General features: G+C 37.8%; 2 protein-coding genes across 2 annotated transcripts in view; one reads left to right on the plus strand and one right to left on the minus strand.

The window, feature by feature from the left end:
• Positions 1 to 21,616, plus strand: part of LOC134795220 (transient-receptor-potential-like protein) — a 395,634-nt gene that overhangs the window by 94,804 nt on the left and 279,214 nt on the right. The window lies entirely within an intron of this gene.
• Positions 1 to 21,616, minus strand: part of LOC134794881 (transient receptor potential protein) — a 64,343-nt gene that overhangs the window by 17,365 nt on the left and 25,362 nt on the right. Inside the window, exons 2-7 of the mRNA XM_063766709.1 lie at positions 15,164 to 15,327; positions 8,357 to 8,501; positions 4,626 to 4,721; positions 4,003 to 4,145; positions 3,410 to 3,611; positions 2,694 to 2,867 (exon numbers count right to left, since the gene is read on the minus strand). Of these exons, the coding sequence (XP_063622779.1) occupies positions 2,694 to 2,867; positions 3,410 to 3,611; positions 4,003 to 4,145; positions 4,626 to 4,721; positions 8,357 to 8,501; positions 15,164 to 15,321 (918 nt within the window). The 5' untranslated portion in view covers positions 15,322 to 15,327. The remainder of the gene's footprint in view (positions 1 to 2,693; positions 2,868 to 3,409; positions 3,612 to 4,002; positions 4,146 to 4,625; positions 4,722 to 8,356; positions 8,502 to 15,163; positions 15,328 to 21,616) is intronic.

Raw genomic sequence — 21,616 nt, forward strand, 5'->3', positions numbered from 1 at the left:
CACACTAAAAGTAAAATGTACAACTGTCTATCAAATTGCGTTTTTTTATATCTAAAAATTGTCGCGCTCGCTTCGCTCGCCATTTCAATAACTTTTTAAGATATGATAAAGGTGACATTCGGGTGGCGACTGCAGCAGCATTAGGTACTCTGTTGCAACGTTACTGCTGCGGCACTGTCAAATTTCGTGATAAAATGATGTGACTGATTTCCACACTAAAAGTAAAAATGTACAACTGTCTATCAAAATGCGTTTTTTATATCGAAAAATTTTCGCGCTCGCTTCGATCGCATTTTAAATAACTTTCTAACATATGATAAAGGTGACATTCAATTTTCGTGATATAATGATGTGACTGATTTCCATACTAAAAGTAAAAATGTACAACTGTTTATTAAAATGCGTTTTTTTACACCGAAAAATTTTCGCGCTCGCTTCGCTCGCGTTTTCAATAACTTTCTAACATATGATAAAGGTGACATTCAATTTTCGTGATATAATGATGTGACTGATTTCCACACTAAAAGTAAAAATGTACAACTGTCTATAGAATTGCGTTTTTTTATATCGAAAAATTGTCGCGCTCGCTTCGCTCGCGTTTTCAATAACTTTCTTAGATATGATAAAGGTGACATTCGGGTGGCGACTGCAGCAGCATTAGGTACTCTGTTGCAACGTTACTGCTGCGGCACTGTTAATTTTCGTGATAAAATGATGTGACTGATTTCCACACTAAAAGTAAAAATGTACAACTGTCTATCAAATTGCGTTTTTTTGTATCGAAAAATTGTCGCGCTCGCTTCGCTCGCGTTTTCAATAACTTTTTAAGATATGATAAAGGTGACATTCGGGTGGCGACTGCAGCAGCATTAGGTACTCTGTTGCAACGTTACTGCTGCCGCACTGTCAATTTTCGTGATAAAATGATGTGACTGATTTCCACACTAAAAGTAAAAATGTACAACTGTCTATCAAAATGCGTTTTTTATATCGAAACATTTTCGCGCTCGCTTCGCTCGCGTTTTAATTAACTTTCTAACATATGATAAAGGTGACATTCAATTTTCGTGATATAATGATGTGACTGATTTCCACACTAAAAGTAAAAATGTACAACTGTCTATAGAATTGCGTTTTTTTATATCGAAAAATCGTCGCACTCGCTTCGCTCGCGTTTTTAATAACTTTCTAAGATATGATAAAGGTGACATTTGGATGGCGACTGCAGCAGCATTAGGTACTCTGTTGCAACGTTACTGCTGCGGCACTGTTAATTTTCGTGATAAAATGATGTGACTGATTTCCACACTAAAAGTAAAAATGTACAACTGTCTATAGAATTGCGTTTTTTTATATCGAAAAATTGTCGCGCTCGCTTCGCTCGCGTTTTCAATAACTTTCTAAGATATGATAAAGGTGACATTCGGGTGGCGACTGCAGCAGCATTAGGTACTCTGTTGCAACGTTACTGCTGCGGCACTGTCAATTTTCGTGATAAAATGATGTTACTGATTTCCATACTAAAAGTAAAAATGTACAACTGTCTATCAAAATGCGTTTTTTATATCGAAAAATTTTCGCGCTCGCTTCGCTCGCGTTTTAAATAACTTTCTAACATATGATAAAGGTGACATTCAATTTTCGTGATATAATGATGTGGCTGATTTCCGTACTAAAAGTAAAAATGTACAACTGTCTATCAAATTGCGTTTTTTTATATCGAAAATTTTTCGCGCTCGCTTCGCTCGCGTCGCATATACCTTACTGTATCGTCCGATATTCACCTACTACTCTGTCATTTAAATCCTTAGAGAATATAACCAACGGAGACGCCATGTCTAGAATTTTCAGTACAAAATAGTCTGGTGTTTTTTGCGGGGGAGGGGCACATCAAATGTGTACCTACGTAACGTAAACATAGCCATGTCAGATAAACGTCGGTTGACCATTGGCCGCCTATTTTCGACAGAGGGGAACGCCTGTTACGACCACTCTCTAAGTTTAAATCACGTGTAAAATTTGAATAAGAGCGAATAAAACTATTGATTTTGGAGTGTAGTTTTATTTAGTGGTACCTAATGGTAAAATATTTTATCTGTACTTCAGTCCTCTAGCATATCCATATGTCAACTTTACTTCAAGTTCCGCCTCCAGGGGAGAGGGAGAGAAATAAGGATTAGAAATTAGCCGCTTACTGACACAGACCGAATTACACGCGGGCGGAGCCGCGGGCACAGCTAGTTATTAGAATACCGCAGGAATTTCCCGAATGAGAATAAATAATTGCCTAGGCAACGTCGGCATTAGGTCAACAAAGAAATATACGTCATATTTATCAACAAAGAGAAATCACATATACCAACGTAGAAAACATTTTGGGCTATTAGGCATGTAAAGTTGAGGTTTAGGGGTGGTATGAAAGACTATGAAAGACTTGACAACAAATGTTCATAAATAAACAGTGACTATTGGCTGTGTGCGATGTGCGAAGTTGGTGGTGGGGAAAATATAAGTGATGCAAACGCCCGACGTGGTGAGAATATGAACTTTCGTGGGACGCCATCATGGCTAGCTTGTAGTCATTATCCCATGGGTTGTAGTTTAGCACGATCTCTCATTGGACGTTCTTGTGTGGTCCAGGAGGGCGGTGGCGAACTCTTTGCACTGCTGTTTTAAGGTTGTAAAAGAATTACCATTTTCTGCTTGTATTGGATGGCCAGCTTGAGTCTGCCAAGCGTCTGCCGTTCCCCCGGCTCCCAGCAGTCGATGTCTGCGGGGTTGTAGTTAAGCATGATCTCCAGCTCGTTGGACGTTCTCGTGTGGTCCAGGAGGGAGGTGGCGAACTCTTGACACTGCTGTTTTAAGGCCTGGCATGGAAAGTTAGGAATTAGAAATAATAAGCCTAACGGAAGACAGCATTCAGAGCTCAAAGTAGAACTTTTACAAACTCAAATAAAATTCCTTGCTATCAGTGGTTTCGATGCATATTTTATTTGAAATAGTCTGCTATTATTGTAACATAACAAAGAATCAAATATGCTGAAGTCATCAAGGCTATGAAGAACGGATACCAGACAAAGATATACGGCCAAGGAATTCGATTTTTGTACCTCTTCAGAGACCCTAATGGCTTTAGTATTGATTAACACTGCGATAAGGCACAAAGTGGCACTTAAATAAAATACCAAAAACTGTACTCAGAGTTACCAAAGTGTGTCACCTTGATAAGCCTTAGTTGTTCAAGAGCTTTAATGGAGATTCACTTCTTCTTCTTCTACTCCCTCTAACTCTTTTTCGTCTCTAGGCTCCAATAGCTGCCTATTCAATTCCCAAGAGAGTAAAAACCTTCCAGCAGCAAACGTGCTGTAAGGAGTAGAAGGCTTGGCGTATATTTCATGCTTTCATTTACCTTATATTCAACTCTAAACTCCGTCTCCATCCTACTAAGCCTGTTCAGCTCCCAAGAAAGCTGGAAGGCAGTCAACAGCGGGTCTGCTGAAGATAAGGCTATGAGGGATGGAGAGGTGAGGGCACGGTACGCATTGATACGGGCTTGCGAGTGCCTGAGAGAATCGTCTTGGGAAGATTTCACGCATTCGTCGCAGCCGCATCTGGAGAAGGAAAGAGAAATGAAATTACATTATAATGTTCATAATTTTATTCGTCGATTGGCCGAGATACCGTTAAAGAGGTCAAGAAGGACCTAACATAACTTTAACAGTCAGATAGCGTTAAATGGATTCATAATTCGGGTTGTTAAATCAGTGCAGTAAATAAGAAAAATTAAATTAATTTGGGAGCCAACAAATGTATCAACATATTCCAAAGCTTGATGTCTTGAGAGTACCTGGTCTACTCCAGCTATATGTAATCAAATCATCATCCAAATTCATTGATCACAAATTCATAGACACAAAACGTCATATCTGTTAGTATTTTCTCCAATTTTTATCTAAAGTTAGACTTTGCATATCTACTTACGTAAATCATGCCTGTACCTACTTGACGTCGTGAGGTACGGGCAGCGTGGCTCCTCTGTCCAGCAGGATCTTGAGGATCTCGTAGTGGTTCCGATGGGCTGCGAGGATGAGGGGGGTGATGTCTGGTGTGAACGTGGCTGCTGAAGGCTCCACGGACTCCCAACTCTGTCAAAAATAACTTTAAAACTTATCATGCTCATAAATCTGGTTCTTAAGTCGCGTGTAAGCCGCATAAAGTTGTTTTTTATGTCCTAATGCGTAAAGTAAAATCATTTAATACAATCCTTATTGACTTAGCAATAAAGCCCAAAATCTGCCATACAAACTGTCACTGCTGCAGCTATTTTATACCCTTGTCGTATAATCTACTATGTTTAAAGCGTTGAAGTCAAATAGTTAATTATCATTCGACCGCAATGCGATTCGAAATTAAAATTATATAGGTACCGTTTGCGTTACCGCAGCAGCACTTATAATTCATGACATTTTCATTAATATTATACAATCATTCAATAATAATTTGCCAGACGGGAACTTACATACACAAACCACGATAGGTACGCTTATATTTAAACCAATCCGGTGAGATATAAGGAGGTGGCTAATACCTTTTGGATAATAACCACAGATACCTCTCTCACTTACGTAAGGTTCCCCGGGGATGTGGTGCTCTTCTTCCCACTGCAGCAACATTTCTACTGCTTCCACGTACTCTTCTTTGATAGCATGTAGAAGCGCGTCCTGGCGACAAACATTAAAGATAAAGATAAGATAAGATAAAGATAGTTAGTACAAGTAGGCATAACATTTGCCCAGCACACACTAGAAGTGTGCCCAGCCTGGGAAGAAGAGCGCCGCACTCTAAGCGCTGTAGTGGGACAAGACCTCTCGCTGCCCTCCGTGATCCGAAACATGGTGGACAGCGACAGGTTGTGGAAGGCTGTGCTGGATTTCTGTGAGGCGGTCATGGTGCAGAAAGAGATGGCGGAGCGCGGCAGGGTAGACGATCCAGCTTCCCAGCCGATGCGTCGCAAGCGCGTGGGGCGGCGGCGGCTCGCATATGACCGCCGAATTCCCCCTTAAGGGTTCCTGTGGGCGATAGGCTCGGGTACGTCTGTCGCCTACACAAGGGTCCCTGGGATGGCGAGCACGTCGTAATAATGGCGCGCGATTAGCGAGGTAGGGGGAAGATTCCTCCAGAGGTGGCTGGAGTCCGGACGGCCGCTGGCGAGGTTGCGGAAGAGTGCCGCAGTGTCCCTGTGACCTCGCCCTATAGCGTTGAGTCGGCCAAGAGGGGTTTTAGTGGGTATACCGTGGGCCTCATTAGCCTATAAGGAAGTCCCACATAACGCACCATTCCACTTACCCCGGGCTAACCGGTTAAACCAAGAGTTACCATGGTTACCAGTACAATTTGACACTGGGTTCACGGTTAAACCGCTTAACCCCGGGTTAGTGGGATGGTGCAAGTGGGCCTTAAAAACCTAGGTAATCAACGACACCCCACGCTACACATTAAAAAATACCTAGTTTTTATAATATTTATCCATACCTAACTGCAGCCTTCTAGCATTAATGACCACAGAGCAAAACCGCGGACGGACAGACAGACGGACACGCAAAACTATAAGGGCTCCAGTGAACGGAAATAAAACAAAGGGTTCCTAGTTGACTACGGAACCCTAAAAATGACCGATTCCTCCAGTGGCGGTAGATACCTATACAGCGAACTTTATCTTTGGCCGTGACGTCACTTCCCATGTGGCGAGACAAGGGTTAATATTTATTGGCAAAAATATATTTGGTCTTTATTATTTACCATGAAATCTAAATCACTTCCAATTTTCTTCAAAGATAGGTCAAAGTTTCTAGAAATTTCTTATATGTAAGAGTTGATTTTGTTTAACAAAGTTAAATGTATACTCTGTAGTATTTTTTGCGACATTATTTGCTAATTTATACCAAATAAACGTTGAGGAAAACATACATTCAATAAAAAGCTTATGGTTTCTAAACCGTTTCACAATATTCACGTTTTTGTTTGAAAAAACGTCAGATTTGACACTGACATATCTAATTCATATCGTTTCTAGGTTTCTAGATCTATTAAAGACGACCGGTCTGGCCTAGTGGGTAGTGACCCTGCCTGTGAAGCCGATGGTCCTGGGTTCGAATCCCAGTAAGGGCATTTATGTGATGACGCAGATATTTGTTCCAGAGTCATGGTTGTTTTCTATGTATTTAAGTATTTATATATTATATATATCGTTGTCTGAGTACCCACAACACAGCCTTCTTGAGCTTACTGTGGGACTTGGTCAATCTGTGTAAGAATGTCCTATAATATTTATTTATTATTTATTTATTAACTTATTATCTTAAACTTCGAATCATGTATATGATATTTATATTTATGCCTTTCTAGCCGAAAGACATAATGTCTCTCGGCAAGGAATCCTAAAAGCGGTAAGGTAAGTTACTGCACGGTATTATGTAAATATTGACAAGATGTGATCAACCGCTCCGCCGCGCTGATTTCCCGAGGGGTAGATGCGTATCTATTCGTGCTTTTTTCTTACTTCTTACCCCTTGGTATTTATTTCCATAAATAGTTGTCTAAGGGTGGTATTCCACTTGTCCAAGATATTTGTTCAATGTGCATTGCGTCATTGGCGTCTCACATTTTTTTTAGCATTTTTTAAGTGGAACACCACCCTAAGGAAGGAACAAAATAATTTCTTTAAATAAAACAAAATAATTTCTATATAATTGTTGATGTATTATTATTATTTTTGCTTGTATGTAAATTCAATGTTGACGTGTAAAAGTGCACTTTTGGCCTATTTGCAGAATAAATGTTGAAGTTTCAAAGTTTTTGAAGTCACTGTCACAGGGACCATTATTTGACGCGATTAATTATATACCGGGTGTGGCCTGTAACATGAGCAAAAAATTAAACTGTAGGCTGTACTCCTCACACTGACCAACATTTGTTCAGCGACTTTTAAAAATAACTTCAGGTTTGATTTTTAATACACTTTAAAGTTTATTCTAAGACGCAATGTATTGCTAATTTTGTTATGTTTAAGGCGTGACAAGCAACGTCAATCACAATGATATGGCGTGGCGATGGCGTCCATTGATGATAATATTTATTTTGTATGAAAAATAGGGAGTCTAAATACTTCATAATTTTCAAAAGTTGTTGAATAAAAGTGTCACAGTTTGAGGAGTACAATCTATGTTTTAATTATTTGCTCGTGTTACAGGCCACACCCGGTATTTAGTAAAGTAATAAGTATTTAACGTTAATTATTTATACCATCCGAATGTCAGAACATGTCAATATGTAGGTTTTGATCTCAAAATGTAGAGCTCTCAATGAACTTTTTTTTTCAGACTATGTACACATATTTATTGAAACATTAAACAAATAAATATAAATATCGTGTAGGTTATATTTTATTCCGGTGGCCCTTTCAAGTGTAAAAGCCTGTTAACCAAAGGAAAGGAAGGAAAAGACTAACGTAAAAAGGAAACTGACATTAACAACAGTATTTTTTCGTTAGGGACTGAATGTAACACTATTTTGTAGTTTCTTATTTGCCTTAAGTACTGTGTTATTGTGGCTAGGCTTCCTATTGTTATTATTTTGATAAATGTATACAAATTTTATAAACAAATTTGTTGCAAAGGTAAACGCTAATCAACGCGGTCGTCAGTGAATCAAATAAGATTTTTCGTAGGAAAACACGTGAAAAAAAAAAGAGGATTAGGAGCATTTTTAAGATGGACCTAAAAAAATCATCTATACCATACCATGTGTACCATGTGTTGTATTTTGAGCGGTTTTTTCTTATGGTGCGATGTTCTCTTAACCTACCTATTCATAACCTCTGTGTTAACTTGACTTTTATGTCTGCCTATAAACTCGTACCCACGCGGCTTTGTGCGTGTGGTTACCTCTTATAATACGATACCAAACACTTTGTTAGTAGTCTAAGCTAATTCTACAGCTACTCCGACATTGATACAACAAAGTGTGGAGGTGTCAATATAAACGTCATATTTTCATTTAAATTTTCCATTTATGATGATATTCCCAGACTTTGTCATTACAAATAGGTACCATGCAGAGTAACTGGCTGCGGTCTGGACTGCCGGTGTTATTATTGAGAGCCTGTTGTGTCCCACTGCTGGGCGAAGGCCTTTCCCCCTCTTTTTTCTATTCTTCCCGGTTTTGAGCAGTCTTCGGCCATTCTTTTAAAAAAAGGAGTCTAGCTCGTCTCGCCATCGCCGACGTGGTCTGCCAAATCCCCGTTTTGAGCTGGACTGCCGGTGTACTGGTCGGTAATGTGGACAATATTGACACTAACCTTGACTTTGATCCCCGATGTAAGCAGCAACTTTATCAACTCGATGTTTTCGTTCTCGATGGCCGCGATGAGCGCTGACCGGTTGAGAGGGTCCACGCAGTTGATGTCGAACAGCTCAGGACTGCCGGTGTACTGGTCGATAATTCTGTGGACAAGAGAGGAAATAGGGTATTTGACTGTATTTCAAATAAATTATTTTTCGCCGCACCAGCTGGTAAACTCCCTTATAGTTAGGGAGGCGAATAGGGGAATTTTCGGCAATACTCGAGCGTGGCAGTTTAAGATATGAGAGATACCTTAGACCTAATAGAACAACCTTGTAAAGTATTTAGCTCTATATGTAGTGACGCGCGCCTAGGATAGACGATCAGATTAGTAAAAAAAAATGGATAGTCTGAAATACTCGAGCGCCTCAGATTAAGATATTGGGGGTTGATTTTAGTGTTTAAAGACTAAATTTAACTAATCTGACGATAAGTCCTTGACGCCGCCGAGTTATAGGGTCGCGAACTTGTAAAAAAAAAACGTTAATCCGGCATTCTCGAGCGCGATTTTTTTATTTTGAAGAATATAATCTAAAACTTACTAAAAATACAAAATCTGCCGGTTTCCGCATGACCGGAAGTGTGGAGGAGCCATTTCGTCTTCCTAAGAACGCGTTGCGGCATATAAGTCGCGAACGATACATTTTACAAAAAAAAAGTTTAAAGAAACAAAAAAGGTAATTTTATTGTCATTCTTAAATTCCCCGTTTTATCAAGGAGAAAGAAAGGAAAAAAAAGAAACCAAAAAACCTTTTTCGGTCAGATTAAGAGAACCCACCAACATTTTTGTCAGATTAAAAAAATATGCTTTCAGGATACCGAGATAAACCTCCCCTATGAAAATCTGACGCGCTCGAGTATTTCAAAAAAACATTTTTTTTTGCATTTTCAAAAATTCATCGTAACTTATCGTCACGCCGAAATCGTCAGTTTTTTTAAAGGAAGCTTCCTTGGGGCCTACTTAACACCCCTTCCGAAAATCTGACGCGCTCGAGTAAATTTTTTTTTTTTACATTTTTGACTACTTTATATGCCTACCCCCACCACGCAAACCGGCAGATTAGTATACCGTTGTTATCAGAGGCACTCGGGGCATACGTAGTATGAATATCTGACGCGCTCGAGAATGCCCAAGTAACTGTTTTTTTTAACATTTTTGAAAAACCGTACACGCCAAACCCACCGCTAAAATAGTTTTTGCCATACGAGCTTTTCTTTTCGAAATTATTTTATCTTTCGATTTTGATAGGTCTCGACGGCGCCGTTGAATTACGCCATTTAGCTACCTCGCCTCCCTAACTATTATGATTGTTCAAAAACTAATGAGAAAGTTGCGTTTTATCCGCAAGAGTGGCAAAGTAAGAATGCAAACATTGAGTTGTTTCCTTATAAATGCTGGCTAGTAGAATTTATTTTTGAATGATAATTTTGATTGATAAATATTTAATTACACCTCACCCGCTTACCAACTTCTGCTGCTGACTGTACATATCACAATGTAAACTAAATAATGTTGTACTATAGGAATTACGCGTGTGTACGGATTTTGCCAATAGACAGTTTTGAACCGTCGCCCTACCTCCCACAGGTGACCCCCTTAAAACAATCTGTACAATCTTGAATCTTGTTTACTGACCTACATATATTGACGTTTACGTTGGACGCAGAAGAAGATGTCAACAATCCCTACACGCCGTCACAAAAATGTTCTTTTAAGGTGACAGTCCATTTCCAACGACAGCTGCACTGCCGTTCATTTTACTATGGAAATTGACAATAACACCGACGCGTTCAGTACCAGCAGTGCAGCTGCATTACTGTCGCAGCGTCGTTGTTTCCGCCGCTGTATCTGTCAATTTCCTTGATTTGGACTAGGACTGGATATGGAATGGGGACCACGTGGTCGCCCCCTTTACTCCTAATTGCCATGTAAGTAGTTCGTCTTACCTAGTTGGAACATTAGCAAGTTACTATCCTTATAAAACAATTAGGTATGCATGTTGTATTGCAACTCACGTTTAAAAGCTACTTAAAGTTATGTTATGACGAAGCATCTAGGAATATACTTAAGTTTTGATTTAATATAGGTACATAAAGTGAAGAAAACAAGCGGCCTTGAATGTCTATAAGGAACCTACGCTGCTTCAGACTTTTGCTCAGTTGAGTATAAGCTGCATTTAAGGCAGTTTCATTATAAATTCTACGCTATAAATTCAACTGAGGCACCTATTAAAATATGGCTTATTAAAGTGAAACTTATTGTGTATTTTTGCTTACGAGGGGCTAACGCAAAATTGCAGCTGATATGGGCAGAGAATTTATAATACCTTGCTAATTTTATACACACACACACACACATACATGTTATGTAACATGTCGCAGAGTGACTAAACACGTGAGTGAAACCGTAAAATTAGCTTAAAGGATGACTCACGCTAGACCGGGCCCGGGCCGCTGGGCCGGAGCTTCCAGCGCTTCGTTTTCTATGGAAACTACCACGTGATCACCGATCAGCCGTCATGACGCCTCGGCCCGGGCTCGGCCCGGTCTAGCGTGAGTCATCCTTAAAGTTAGTATGTCTCACAATAGTTTGAATTCGAATTTAATACCTTTCCTTTAGAGAATAAAGTTATAATAGACCTAAAGTTTTCGATTCCCGACTGACAGTTTGAAACAGCCTTCAATCATCATTGAAAGGTACAATACAACATTAATTACTGAACACGGCCCTGAAATAACTTGAATAGCCCAAATTGACATTACGCCAGCAAAAAGTTACGGGTTGGGCGGACGAAGTTGGGCAAAGTTAGAACCGGTACGGCTAGTATACACCCGGGTGAGTTGATTTACATTAGAGTAGGTCCAATTAGGGGGAAATAAAACCAGGTGTGTGTCATACTACACATATGGTTTCATATCTAAGATATACTGTACTAGTCATGTAGTCATGTGCAAAATGTGTCACTGAAAAGAAAAGATAAGCATCTTCCTTACGTGAAGTCCTTCACTCTTAGTTCACCAGTTCAGTTTAGTTCAGTAGCTCGACAGATCCATCTATATCAAAAGTACTGGTTTCATTTCTCTCATTCGCGGATATATTGAATTGAATGAAGAATTTGATAGATAATTTCATTCAATATGAATTACTCAAGAATCAATCAAGGTCACTGTGGGCAAGTCCGTCTACAAGGCAAGTCCGTCAACACGTTATAACTTTTGAATTTGAAGGCGTATGCCGCTTTGGAGTCCAGTCGATTAACCAGTTGTTCGCGGTAGTTCGGTCACTGTAAAACAGATGGCGCTGTGACAACCAACTTCAGAGCAATCCGCCTAAACAAGTAATTTCGTGTTTTAAACTCGAAGTCATAGTGCAACAGCCGTTCGAAAAAAAATTGTATAATATAGTTTTTGAAAAGATTGTGCATCAGAAAGTATCTACGTAGGTAGCAAATAACCAGCTGTCTTTATTCTATGTTTAAAATATCAGGAATTGGCTTAGTTTTGTAATTATACGTTCCACCATTTATCACATTACAATTTGACTAAGTTGGAAAGTCCGTCTATTATGTACAAGGCAAGTCCGTCATATGCCGCCGGACTTTCGATAAATCAGAGATTACCAACTGTTTTTGCGGCTTTAATATTATAACGATTTGATAAGGTATCAAAAAAGCATCCTGACTTTGCGCATGATGTTACTTTATCAAATTTTGATCCCAGTAAATTAAAAGAAACGATTAAAATTCATTTTAAAATTACTATTGATCTTTTATTTCGGAAATCAAAAAAATTATTACGTGTAATTATTTGCCAAAAAAGGTTTACCACGCCATTTTCGTAGTATATGTATTGATATATGACTTGCCTTTGTATTAGAAAAATGGTGTTTATTTCGAATCTAAACCCTATATTAACAAGTTTAATGTACACTTTTAATTGCCTTGATTCGTTCTTTTTAGGAATTTGACTACAAACACATACGCACCCATAGATTGGCTGATATCATAACTAGACGGACTTCCCTTAAACTGCACGGGAAGTCCGTCTACTCGCCGAATTTTAAAAAATACTATTGTTTTTGCTTAATTTGTGTTTGAAATGATCTGCCACTAAAGCTAAACTATTAATTATTAAATTCTTAATCGTATGCGATTACAAGCGGTAATGTAGGAGAATAATTAACGGAACTAGATCACTCCAAAGTGAAAAAAAAAGTATGCCGGTCTTCTCCACAGTGACCTTACATTAATTTATGAAATGAAGGAAACATGGCGTCCTTGTCACTCTCTAAGCGAATGAGCAAGTAAATGAAAAGGTTTTTAAACGGAACTGCTGAAGTAAAGAACAAAATGAATACGAGCTGAACTAGTGAATGAAAGAGTGACATCAAGTGAAGTACTTCATTTGATTCTTTCATTCGCGAACTACTGGTGCTCATGTCTATACTGTACGATAAAAGCGCACACAAAAAAGAACTAACTAAGAGTACCTATTATTATCGGTAGTACCTAACTTTCAATATCTACCTATCGAAATTTAAATCTTAAAGTTGATATTATTTAATATTTTTTTCGACCTTAGTTTACATGTAAGGTGTGCTCTATTTTTGAGACATTGCTGCATTTGATTGACTATACAAAATCATATGCATTTGATTGCAAGTCCGTGGAGCCCTTTAAAGTAGTAAAGGAATATGTTTACATAATTGAACCTATATCCAGTCACCTGCAATAATATGTTACACAACGAAGGCCGCAAAAATATCTGGCACAATCTTATTTGTAGAGCCATAAGAGCGTGTCACATATTTTTGCGGCCTTCGAAGAGTAACATATTATTGCAGGTGACAATACGCGCGAAGGAGTACCTACCAAATGGAAGATTTGAAATTACAAGGTTATACGTAAAAACTTTTGACAGCCGATATTTGAGTGGCTTCGCGCCTCCAATAGCAAACATAGCTACAGTAATCGGGAGGCATCGTGATAACATACTACACTAAATAGGATTACAGCACTTTTGCGGCTGCGGCTGATCGCCGTACTTAACGACAAATCGCGAAAATCGGGGAAGTCCGAACAGATTAACCAGATGGCCACGAGTGGACGTAATTCTTTGATGTTTTTGTTATTTTGTCAAAAGTATTAAATTATAATGGCGGTTTTCGGGCTCATATTATCCAGGAAAGTATTTGAAGAGTTCTGACCCGTCGGATTAAATTTAATAGGTGTTTTATTACGTTGACGAGCGCTTGGAATTTTGAATCAAACGACTGTATTTTTTACAAAGAATTTTTAGATTTCAGTCGAAAACTGGGGTGACAAATGGACATTGGGTAATAAGTTGGTTCAAGTTTTGATGTTACGAGTACCCATTAAAATATAGTTACCTATCTAAATTTTTTCTTTATTTCTGGGGGCAGCTGTCTATGTGTTCGATTCCTATGTCGACCTAGTTTTTTAATAATCAACTGATGCAGGCAAAGTTCTAACAATGTACACAAGTCAAAGTACAAATTGAACTGGGTTTTTGAAAAGCTAGAGTGACGTTAAAGAACACGCTTAACCTACTACACTACCTGAGCATTTCTATTTAAAGTTGTAAGTACCCCCAACTTGCATTTTAGATTTTTATATTATTTCCACTCGAGTCACGAGCTCTTTTGATTCTAATACTAGAAAAAAAGTGTCCCCATAAATTCATAAATTTTTTTTGTCCGTTTTGTTACGGTCATAGAAGGTTGTATTGAAAACCGTAACCAAACGGAACAAAAATTAAGGGGACACGTTTTTGCTCAGTAAAAATGGAAAAAGCTCGTGATTCTGAGTAGAAATAATATAATAATTCCCAATACTAACGCAAAAAAATTTGGTACAACTTTAAATAGAAATGCCCACCTACGCGTAGTACCTATGTACGCCCACTTTTACTATGACATTTAAGTTTTTTATTTATGGCTTAGTAACTTAATGTTACTCTAAACTAGATCGTGTTTCCATGTGACTATACATTGGGCGGAAAATGGTGAGAATCGTTTGTCGTAAACGCCAATCGAAAAGTATAAAATGTGTCGTAATAATGCGAACGAAAATACACCTGACGCGATAGAAATGCCCATAAATTATTAGATTTTTGATCGGCTTTAACAAATTATCGACAAGATATAACAGTACAATATTCATATTCCTATTTTCATAAAATTAATATTACTACTTATAATTATGTCGATGTGAATTGTATAAGTATATATACCTTTTTCTCCCTATTGGAAGATCGCTCTAAGTCATGTAGCATATTGTGTTCCTTGTGTCTCCTGTGATTTACTCATACTCTCCGCGATTAGCGTGTACCAAGTACGTAGTTTCCTCCCTAGAAGGAGGGCGTTTCAGGTTAATGTAGCGTGTTCTTTACTTCTCCTTTGAGGTACTTATTTCTTAACGGCATCATAGTCTCCTTGGTCGTCGTGCAATAAGTACAGTACCGTCTTTACCCCCATCCTCAAGGGGTCCCGAAGGACAGACAGTAACAGTATATTTGATTACTCATAATCATAATAAATAGAAGATCATTGTAGAAAAATGTTAGTTTAATTCGCTTTCTTTACTTCCGAAAAGGGCTCCAAATTCTTATGAGCTTGGGCTCATGCATAGTTTAAGACGGCCCTGAATAATACATATTATGACGTAGGTCATGCTATTGCTAGTTGTTTACCGACGAACTAATAAGGTACTTAATTAGGTACTTAAGAGTAGGTAGGACTTACTTCTTAACGGTGGCATAGTCTCCTCGGTCGGCGTGAAGTAAGTACGTCTTCTCCTCCCTAGTGAGAGGTCGCTCCAAGACATGTCGCAGATCATGCTGGCTGTTCCGCAGCGCCTCCTGCGAGCTGCCCAGCAGCTCTTCTCTTGAACCTTTGTTCATTCTCGCCTGTAAAAAGAAGTATTGTTAAGCAATGAAAGTACTTTTACGGCTATTCTTAATATGTCTGCGGTCCTAATGTCGCGACAAAATGTATGAAAAGAGTCGTACCCCCTTATTTATAAACAATTAGCTAATTACAACAAATTGCTTTTTGTATGTACTTTTGATATATGTAATAATATGTGAAAAATAAAAACGTTTATGAAAAAAAATTTTTTGGGCACAATTTAAGAATCACCCTAATAATCGTTTGTCTTTATCCGTCATTTAGACTTGTAAGAAAGGGATAAAACATAATTTAACTAAATGAGGTACGTAAAGTTTTATGAATAATGGGGTTAGCAATTAGACGCAACCGCAGACATATCACAGAGAATGACCTTTTAAAGCCTTTTGCTTACAGTCTCTTTTATCTAAATATGACAAGATTTAATACTTATACTCGCATTTGTTAATGCTCAAACTGGAAGTAGGCTAAATACAAGTAGGTAAGTCACTTTCAATATTTACCTATAACTGAAAGTCAAAGTACATCCTAAACTAGAAAGGAATGTTGCAAAGTTCCAGCAAGAAATGTTTTTTTTTAAGGTTTAACCCTCAAGCGAAATGGAGTAGAAAGTTTAAAAAAAACTCGTCAGAAGAAATGTAGTCATATTTTTACAACAAAAAAAAAATCGCAAAATAACAGATATATGTAGGAACATTTTATTTGCAACAAAATGTAACAATCACCAACGATATTTTCCCTTAACATGACTCAATACGTGAAAATCTAAAAAGTTTACACCGATTACACAAAAATAACTTCGGCATTACGATTTGGAGGAAACCGGTGACGCAATTTCAAAGATTGTAATTTATTTTCTTCACACCTTTCGGGAAAGTTTAAATCAATGTTCTCTCAAAAATAAACGAGATCCAGGAAAACGGTTTTCCACATTTTGATTGTTAGGCGTTGATTGTTACTGTCTGTCTGTCGGTGTTTACTTCCCAATTACTTACAAATAAAATAAATATCTATAGATAGTTGGTCTCTTGTAAAATAAATAGGTGTAGGTACATATAAAAAATATTAAAATAAATAAGATTGTTGTTTTTAACCAGACGAACTTCATCGGGGCTAGTAATTGTAGAATAGTCATCCATGGTTATATCCACTAAACTAAACTATTAGAAGTTAAAAAAAAGTTAAAAAGTTAAAAACTAAATCTAAATTCATCCTCGTAAGCCCACACCTCACAGGTACGGATAGAACCCGTAGTACTAATCCTTCAATGTAATTATAACCATTTTCAATTGGATCAGAGTTGGATTTATTTAGTTTCCTTCGATTTCAAAACGTAAAAAAAATCCGTCATTATTACTGATTTCAATTTCAACTAACATTTTTTTTTGTATGCCGCTTTAAAATAAAATAAAAACTATTGTTAAAATGTATAAAGTAATACAAACTATTTCCTCGCGACATGGTTCCGTAGATGCTGGCAGCATGTCACGGCTGTATCGCAATACTAATCCGTTGAACGAGGAAGCTGCCAGCTGATTCTCTTTTAACAATTTGATATAGTATGCATATTATTTTGATACGACCTTGATCGTGAGAACCAATCAGCATTGGCGGCTCACGCATCTGGCTATACGCGAGGTACTTATTCAAATCAAATCAAATCAAATATCATTTATTATCAGGCAACTAAGGCCCATAGATACATACCTTACAAACTAACATACATACAAAAGTAAAATCTTACAAGCTAAAAATTATTTCGGCGACACTGTGGCTTATTGGTGCGCGTGAAATGATTGATGACAGGACTCAAGGTCGTATCAAAATGAGATGAAAACCATATCAAATTGTTCAAGCGCAATCGGCGCACTTACGAGTATAGTCCGACAAGAAATTGTAGAAAATTATTGAGGGCGCCACTTCCTACGTAAGTCGTAACTGTCACATTTTTGACGCAAAATGCTTAAACATGGCAACAATTTAGCATGGATTTTTTTAGTTCCATTTTATTTAATATAGATGGTCAAGCAATTCTTGTCAGTAGAAAAAGGCGCGAAATTAAAATTATCTATGAGACGATAGCCCTTCGCGCCTACATTTTTCAAATTTGCCGCCTTTTTCTACTGACAAGACCTGCTTGACCATCTATATCTACTATTTTATATCGCACTATGTGTCAGTACGAGCAAGATGCATCGAAAGTAAGTTTAGCAGACGTTAGAGAATATACCCATGTCATATGTTTGACAGTTTTGTTTTACACTATTAAGGCAGTTGTGGTAAGGGTATATAGGTACAGCTCTACGCCTGCCAGTGACCTCCGGAATCCTTTGAATAAAGCTCGGACGCCACGAGCCAAGGGTTTTGACGCCAAACGGTATGAAGTAACTTCATACTTCAAGTTGTATTAGGCACCAAAAACCGTGTATTTGGTAATTTTTAGGGTTCCGTACCCAAAGGGTAAAAACGGGACTCTATCACTAAGACTCCATTGTCCATTGTCCGTCTGTCTGTCACCAGGCTGTATCTCATTAACCGTGATAGCTAGACAGTGGAACCACATTCAATAGTTTGCGGCAACAGGGGAAAATTAATTATAAATCATCCAGAACCGCTTTTGTATCAAAAAGTATATTTGGTATGGCACCACGGATATTCAATAAATTGCCAATTAATATTTTAAGACTGGAAAGCGTTAGTGAATTTAAAATTGCATTATATAATTTTTTAGCATCTAAGGCCTACTACACCATTCAGGAATATCTTAATGACGACATATATTCATAGTTATAGGATTACCTAGTTAGTAAGTACTAAAATATTAATTTAATTTAAATATGATGCATGCGACACACATGACATCACACAATATTTGCATGTCTCTATGACCAAACATGTAGCTCTATTGTATTAGTATTTAAGACCCATTGTAAATACCATGTTTAAGCAAATAAAACTCTGAATCTGAATCTGAAAATTTCACAGATGATGTATTTCTGTTGCCGCTATAACAACAAATACTAAAAAGTACGGAATCCTCGGTGGGCGAGTCAGACTAGCTCTTGTACGGTTTTTTATTTTATTTTGCCGCGCGGGGATTAGTTAAAATTCCGTGTAGATGAAACAGAGCTAATGTAGTTGTGTATGTGTAGGTGTAGTATGACTACATAGAAAGAATTAAGATCTATTTGTTTTTAACACGTAAATAAAATTGTAATCTATAAATAATATGTTCATAACGTTTCTATCACAAATTAATTTGTTTACCTTTATTTTAATTCTGATGTTTTGGACACCTAAACCTTAAAGGTAAACAAATTAAAACGGTGGACCCGCTAACATATTATTTAGTATGTATGTGTAGAAAACTCGAAAGTTTTAAACGTATTAATTCCAATACAAAATGTATATGTTCACCGTATAAATTATAGTTTCCGCTGAACGCAGTACTAATGCTCTCAAGGCAAGGTTATTTTCGCATACCATTTAAATTATCAAATTAATGGTTCAACAAGAAGTCCCGAGGAAGCTACATTTAATGGAAGTTATTAGATAGACTCACGTGGAGAGATTAAAGAGGCGCCAATTTCAATGGTACACTAATACCGACATACTTTTGTACCGGACCGTACCGAGCCGTCAGTAAATAGAAATGAAATTTCTTGAAATAAAATTAAAATGGAATAATCCACCATTCTGGGCAGCAAAGATTTAATTAAAGGTTTTTTGCTAAAAGACTGCAGACTGCATGACGGGATATCTTTTTTAGCAAAAATTCAATTTTTGGTACAAGCTTTTATCGCTGACTCTACTTTTATTTTCACAGGCAACTAATCCACATCAAGACAATTATAACAACCCCAAACAATTAGTTTGCGTTGTTTTATCACAGAGTTCCCATGGTCACCTCCTGTCTCCATCATCAGCTACGCTCCAAAGTCATCATAATATTGCATTGGCATCCGATTTACATATGTACCTACGAAAAATTACAGCTCAATCGGAAATCGGGAAGTGTCTTTAGCTTGATAAAATATATCTACATACTAAAAGGGCAAGTAAAATAAAAGCTTGTAAAAAAGGATGTTCACACTTGAAACGTCAGGAAAAATAATAAATGTAAGCGTAGATACGTGATAATGATCAACCATATTCGAACTTTAAGATACGTCAAATAATAGATATGTGTCGCTTAACTTCAAACTCGCGTAAATCCATTCAACCCTCTCAGCAAATATCTACCCTATTACCTTTTCTTAATACCAGAATCGCATAATCTGACAGATGGATTTACCCGAGTTAGAAATTAAGCGACTCATATGGAAACGATATAGATTGGATATGTCAGTGTCAAACAAGTGTCATAAGTGACGTTTTTGTTTGTAGAAACCTCACTTTTGACACTTCCCATATAACCATTCCAGTCGCAGAATCACAAAGTGGTAACTAAATGTCAGATGTGTCGTAACAGAGTCCACACAATGTGTCTAGAATTGTTTCGAAACAAAGTGTCGTCGCCGTGTCTACACTTTTCCGTAACAAGGTGTCGACACATTTGTGTGCACTTTGCGTGCGGTTTGCGACTAAATCTGACAGCAAATTTGTGACAGCAAATGTCAATATAAAATACCTCTTGAAAACCAAGGTTTGTCAAACTACTATTAGTGTCTCGTGTGCTCGTAATTCTAGTAAGTCATCATGGGCAATGCAAATGATAATAATCGACCGAAACCATATAAACACCCAACACCCGTCAACCTTTTACAGAAAAGTTTTTAAAGAAATTCAATAAGCTACTTAGGTCAGGCAACGAATGCTCCAAAAGTTGTAGAGGGAAATGCTCGGAACACAATTTTTGACTCCGTAACTCGGTTTGACAAGTTAGGAGGTGAACATATCAAAAGTCCCCGGCCGTAGCCCTTGAGCGGGGGGGAGAGAGGGGGCTTTGAAGGTCCCATTTTCCCGTTTTTCGATTATATCTCGGAAACTATGCATCTCAGCGACATGGCCACTTATACAAAATGAAAGTTAATTTAATTTGTTACAAGTTTATTCAGTCAATTTTTTCGATATGTTGAATAGTTTTTGAGATATCCGCTCTTGAAAGTTTATTTAGGGCTCTCAATTTTATCTTGATATATCTATATCAGTGAAGGTGCTAGGCCGTGTTTGGTATCGTTTTCGTATAAATCTGGGGTGCTGAATCCATTTAAGATATCACATTGACACCATTCCACAAAATAAAAATAAATCTTTTTAGGGTTCCGTACCTCAAAAGGAAAAATCGGGCAAGTGCGAGTCGGACTCGCGCACGAAGGGTTCCGTACCATATAAAAAAAAACAAAAAAAAACAAAAAAAAAGCAAAAAAAAACGGTCACCCATCCAAGTACTGACCACTCCCGACGTTGCTTAACTTTGGTCAAAAATCAGGTTTGTTGTATGGGAGCCCCATTTAAATCTTTATTTTATTCTGTTTTTAGTATTTGTTGTTATAGCGGCAACAGAAATACATCATCTGTGAAAATTTCAACTGTCTAGCTATCACGGTTCGTGAGATACAGCCTGGTGACAGACCGACGGACGGACGGACGGACGGACGGACGGACGGACGGACAGCGAAGTCTTAGTAATAGGGTCCCGTTTTACCCTTTGGGTACGGAACCTTAAAAACGGAACCCTTATAGGATCACTCGTGCGTCTGTATGTATGTCCGTCTGAATACACAAAATAGTTCTTTACCTATAGATGACAGGAAAACCTATTAGAAATGTGCAGTCAAGCGCGAGTCGGACTTAATGTACGGAACCCTTAATACGCGAGTCCGACTCGCACTTGGCCGGTTTTTTTGAAACTCTTCTTGACGCTTAACCGCTGAACCGATTTCGTTGAAATTTGGTATAGAAATAGTTTGGGTCCCGGAACAGGACATAGGATAGATCTTATAACCAAAATCATCTTTTGAAGGTGTGAAAAGTGGCGTGGAAATTTGTACGGGAAATCAATAACCGCTGAACCGATTTATATGAAATTTGGGATGGTCTACATCTTTGATTTAGTTAAAAATGATGAAAAAACATGACTTCAAACCTAAACTTAAACAGTATTAACTTCAAGAAGTCAATTCTGAATTCCCCCCTACACCTCATTTCACACCTTTAAAGGATGATTTTTGAGATAACTTATTATATCCTGTCTCGGGACTCAAAATATATGTGTACCAAATTTAAATTAAAACTGTTCAGCAGTTTAAGCGTGAAGAGGAGTTTAAAAGAAAGTATTTTAATAAC

The sequence above is a fragment of the Cydia splendana genome, chromosome 11, assembly GCF_910591565.1.
Source record: "Cydia splendana chromosome 11, ilCydSple1.2, whole genome shotgun sequence".
Lineage (NCBI taxonomy): Eukaryota > Metazoa > Arthropoda > Insecta > Lepidoptera > Tortricidae > Cydia > Cydia splendana.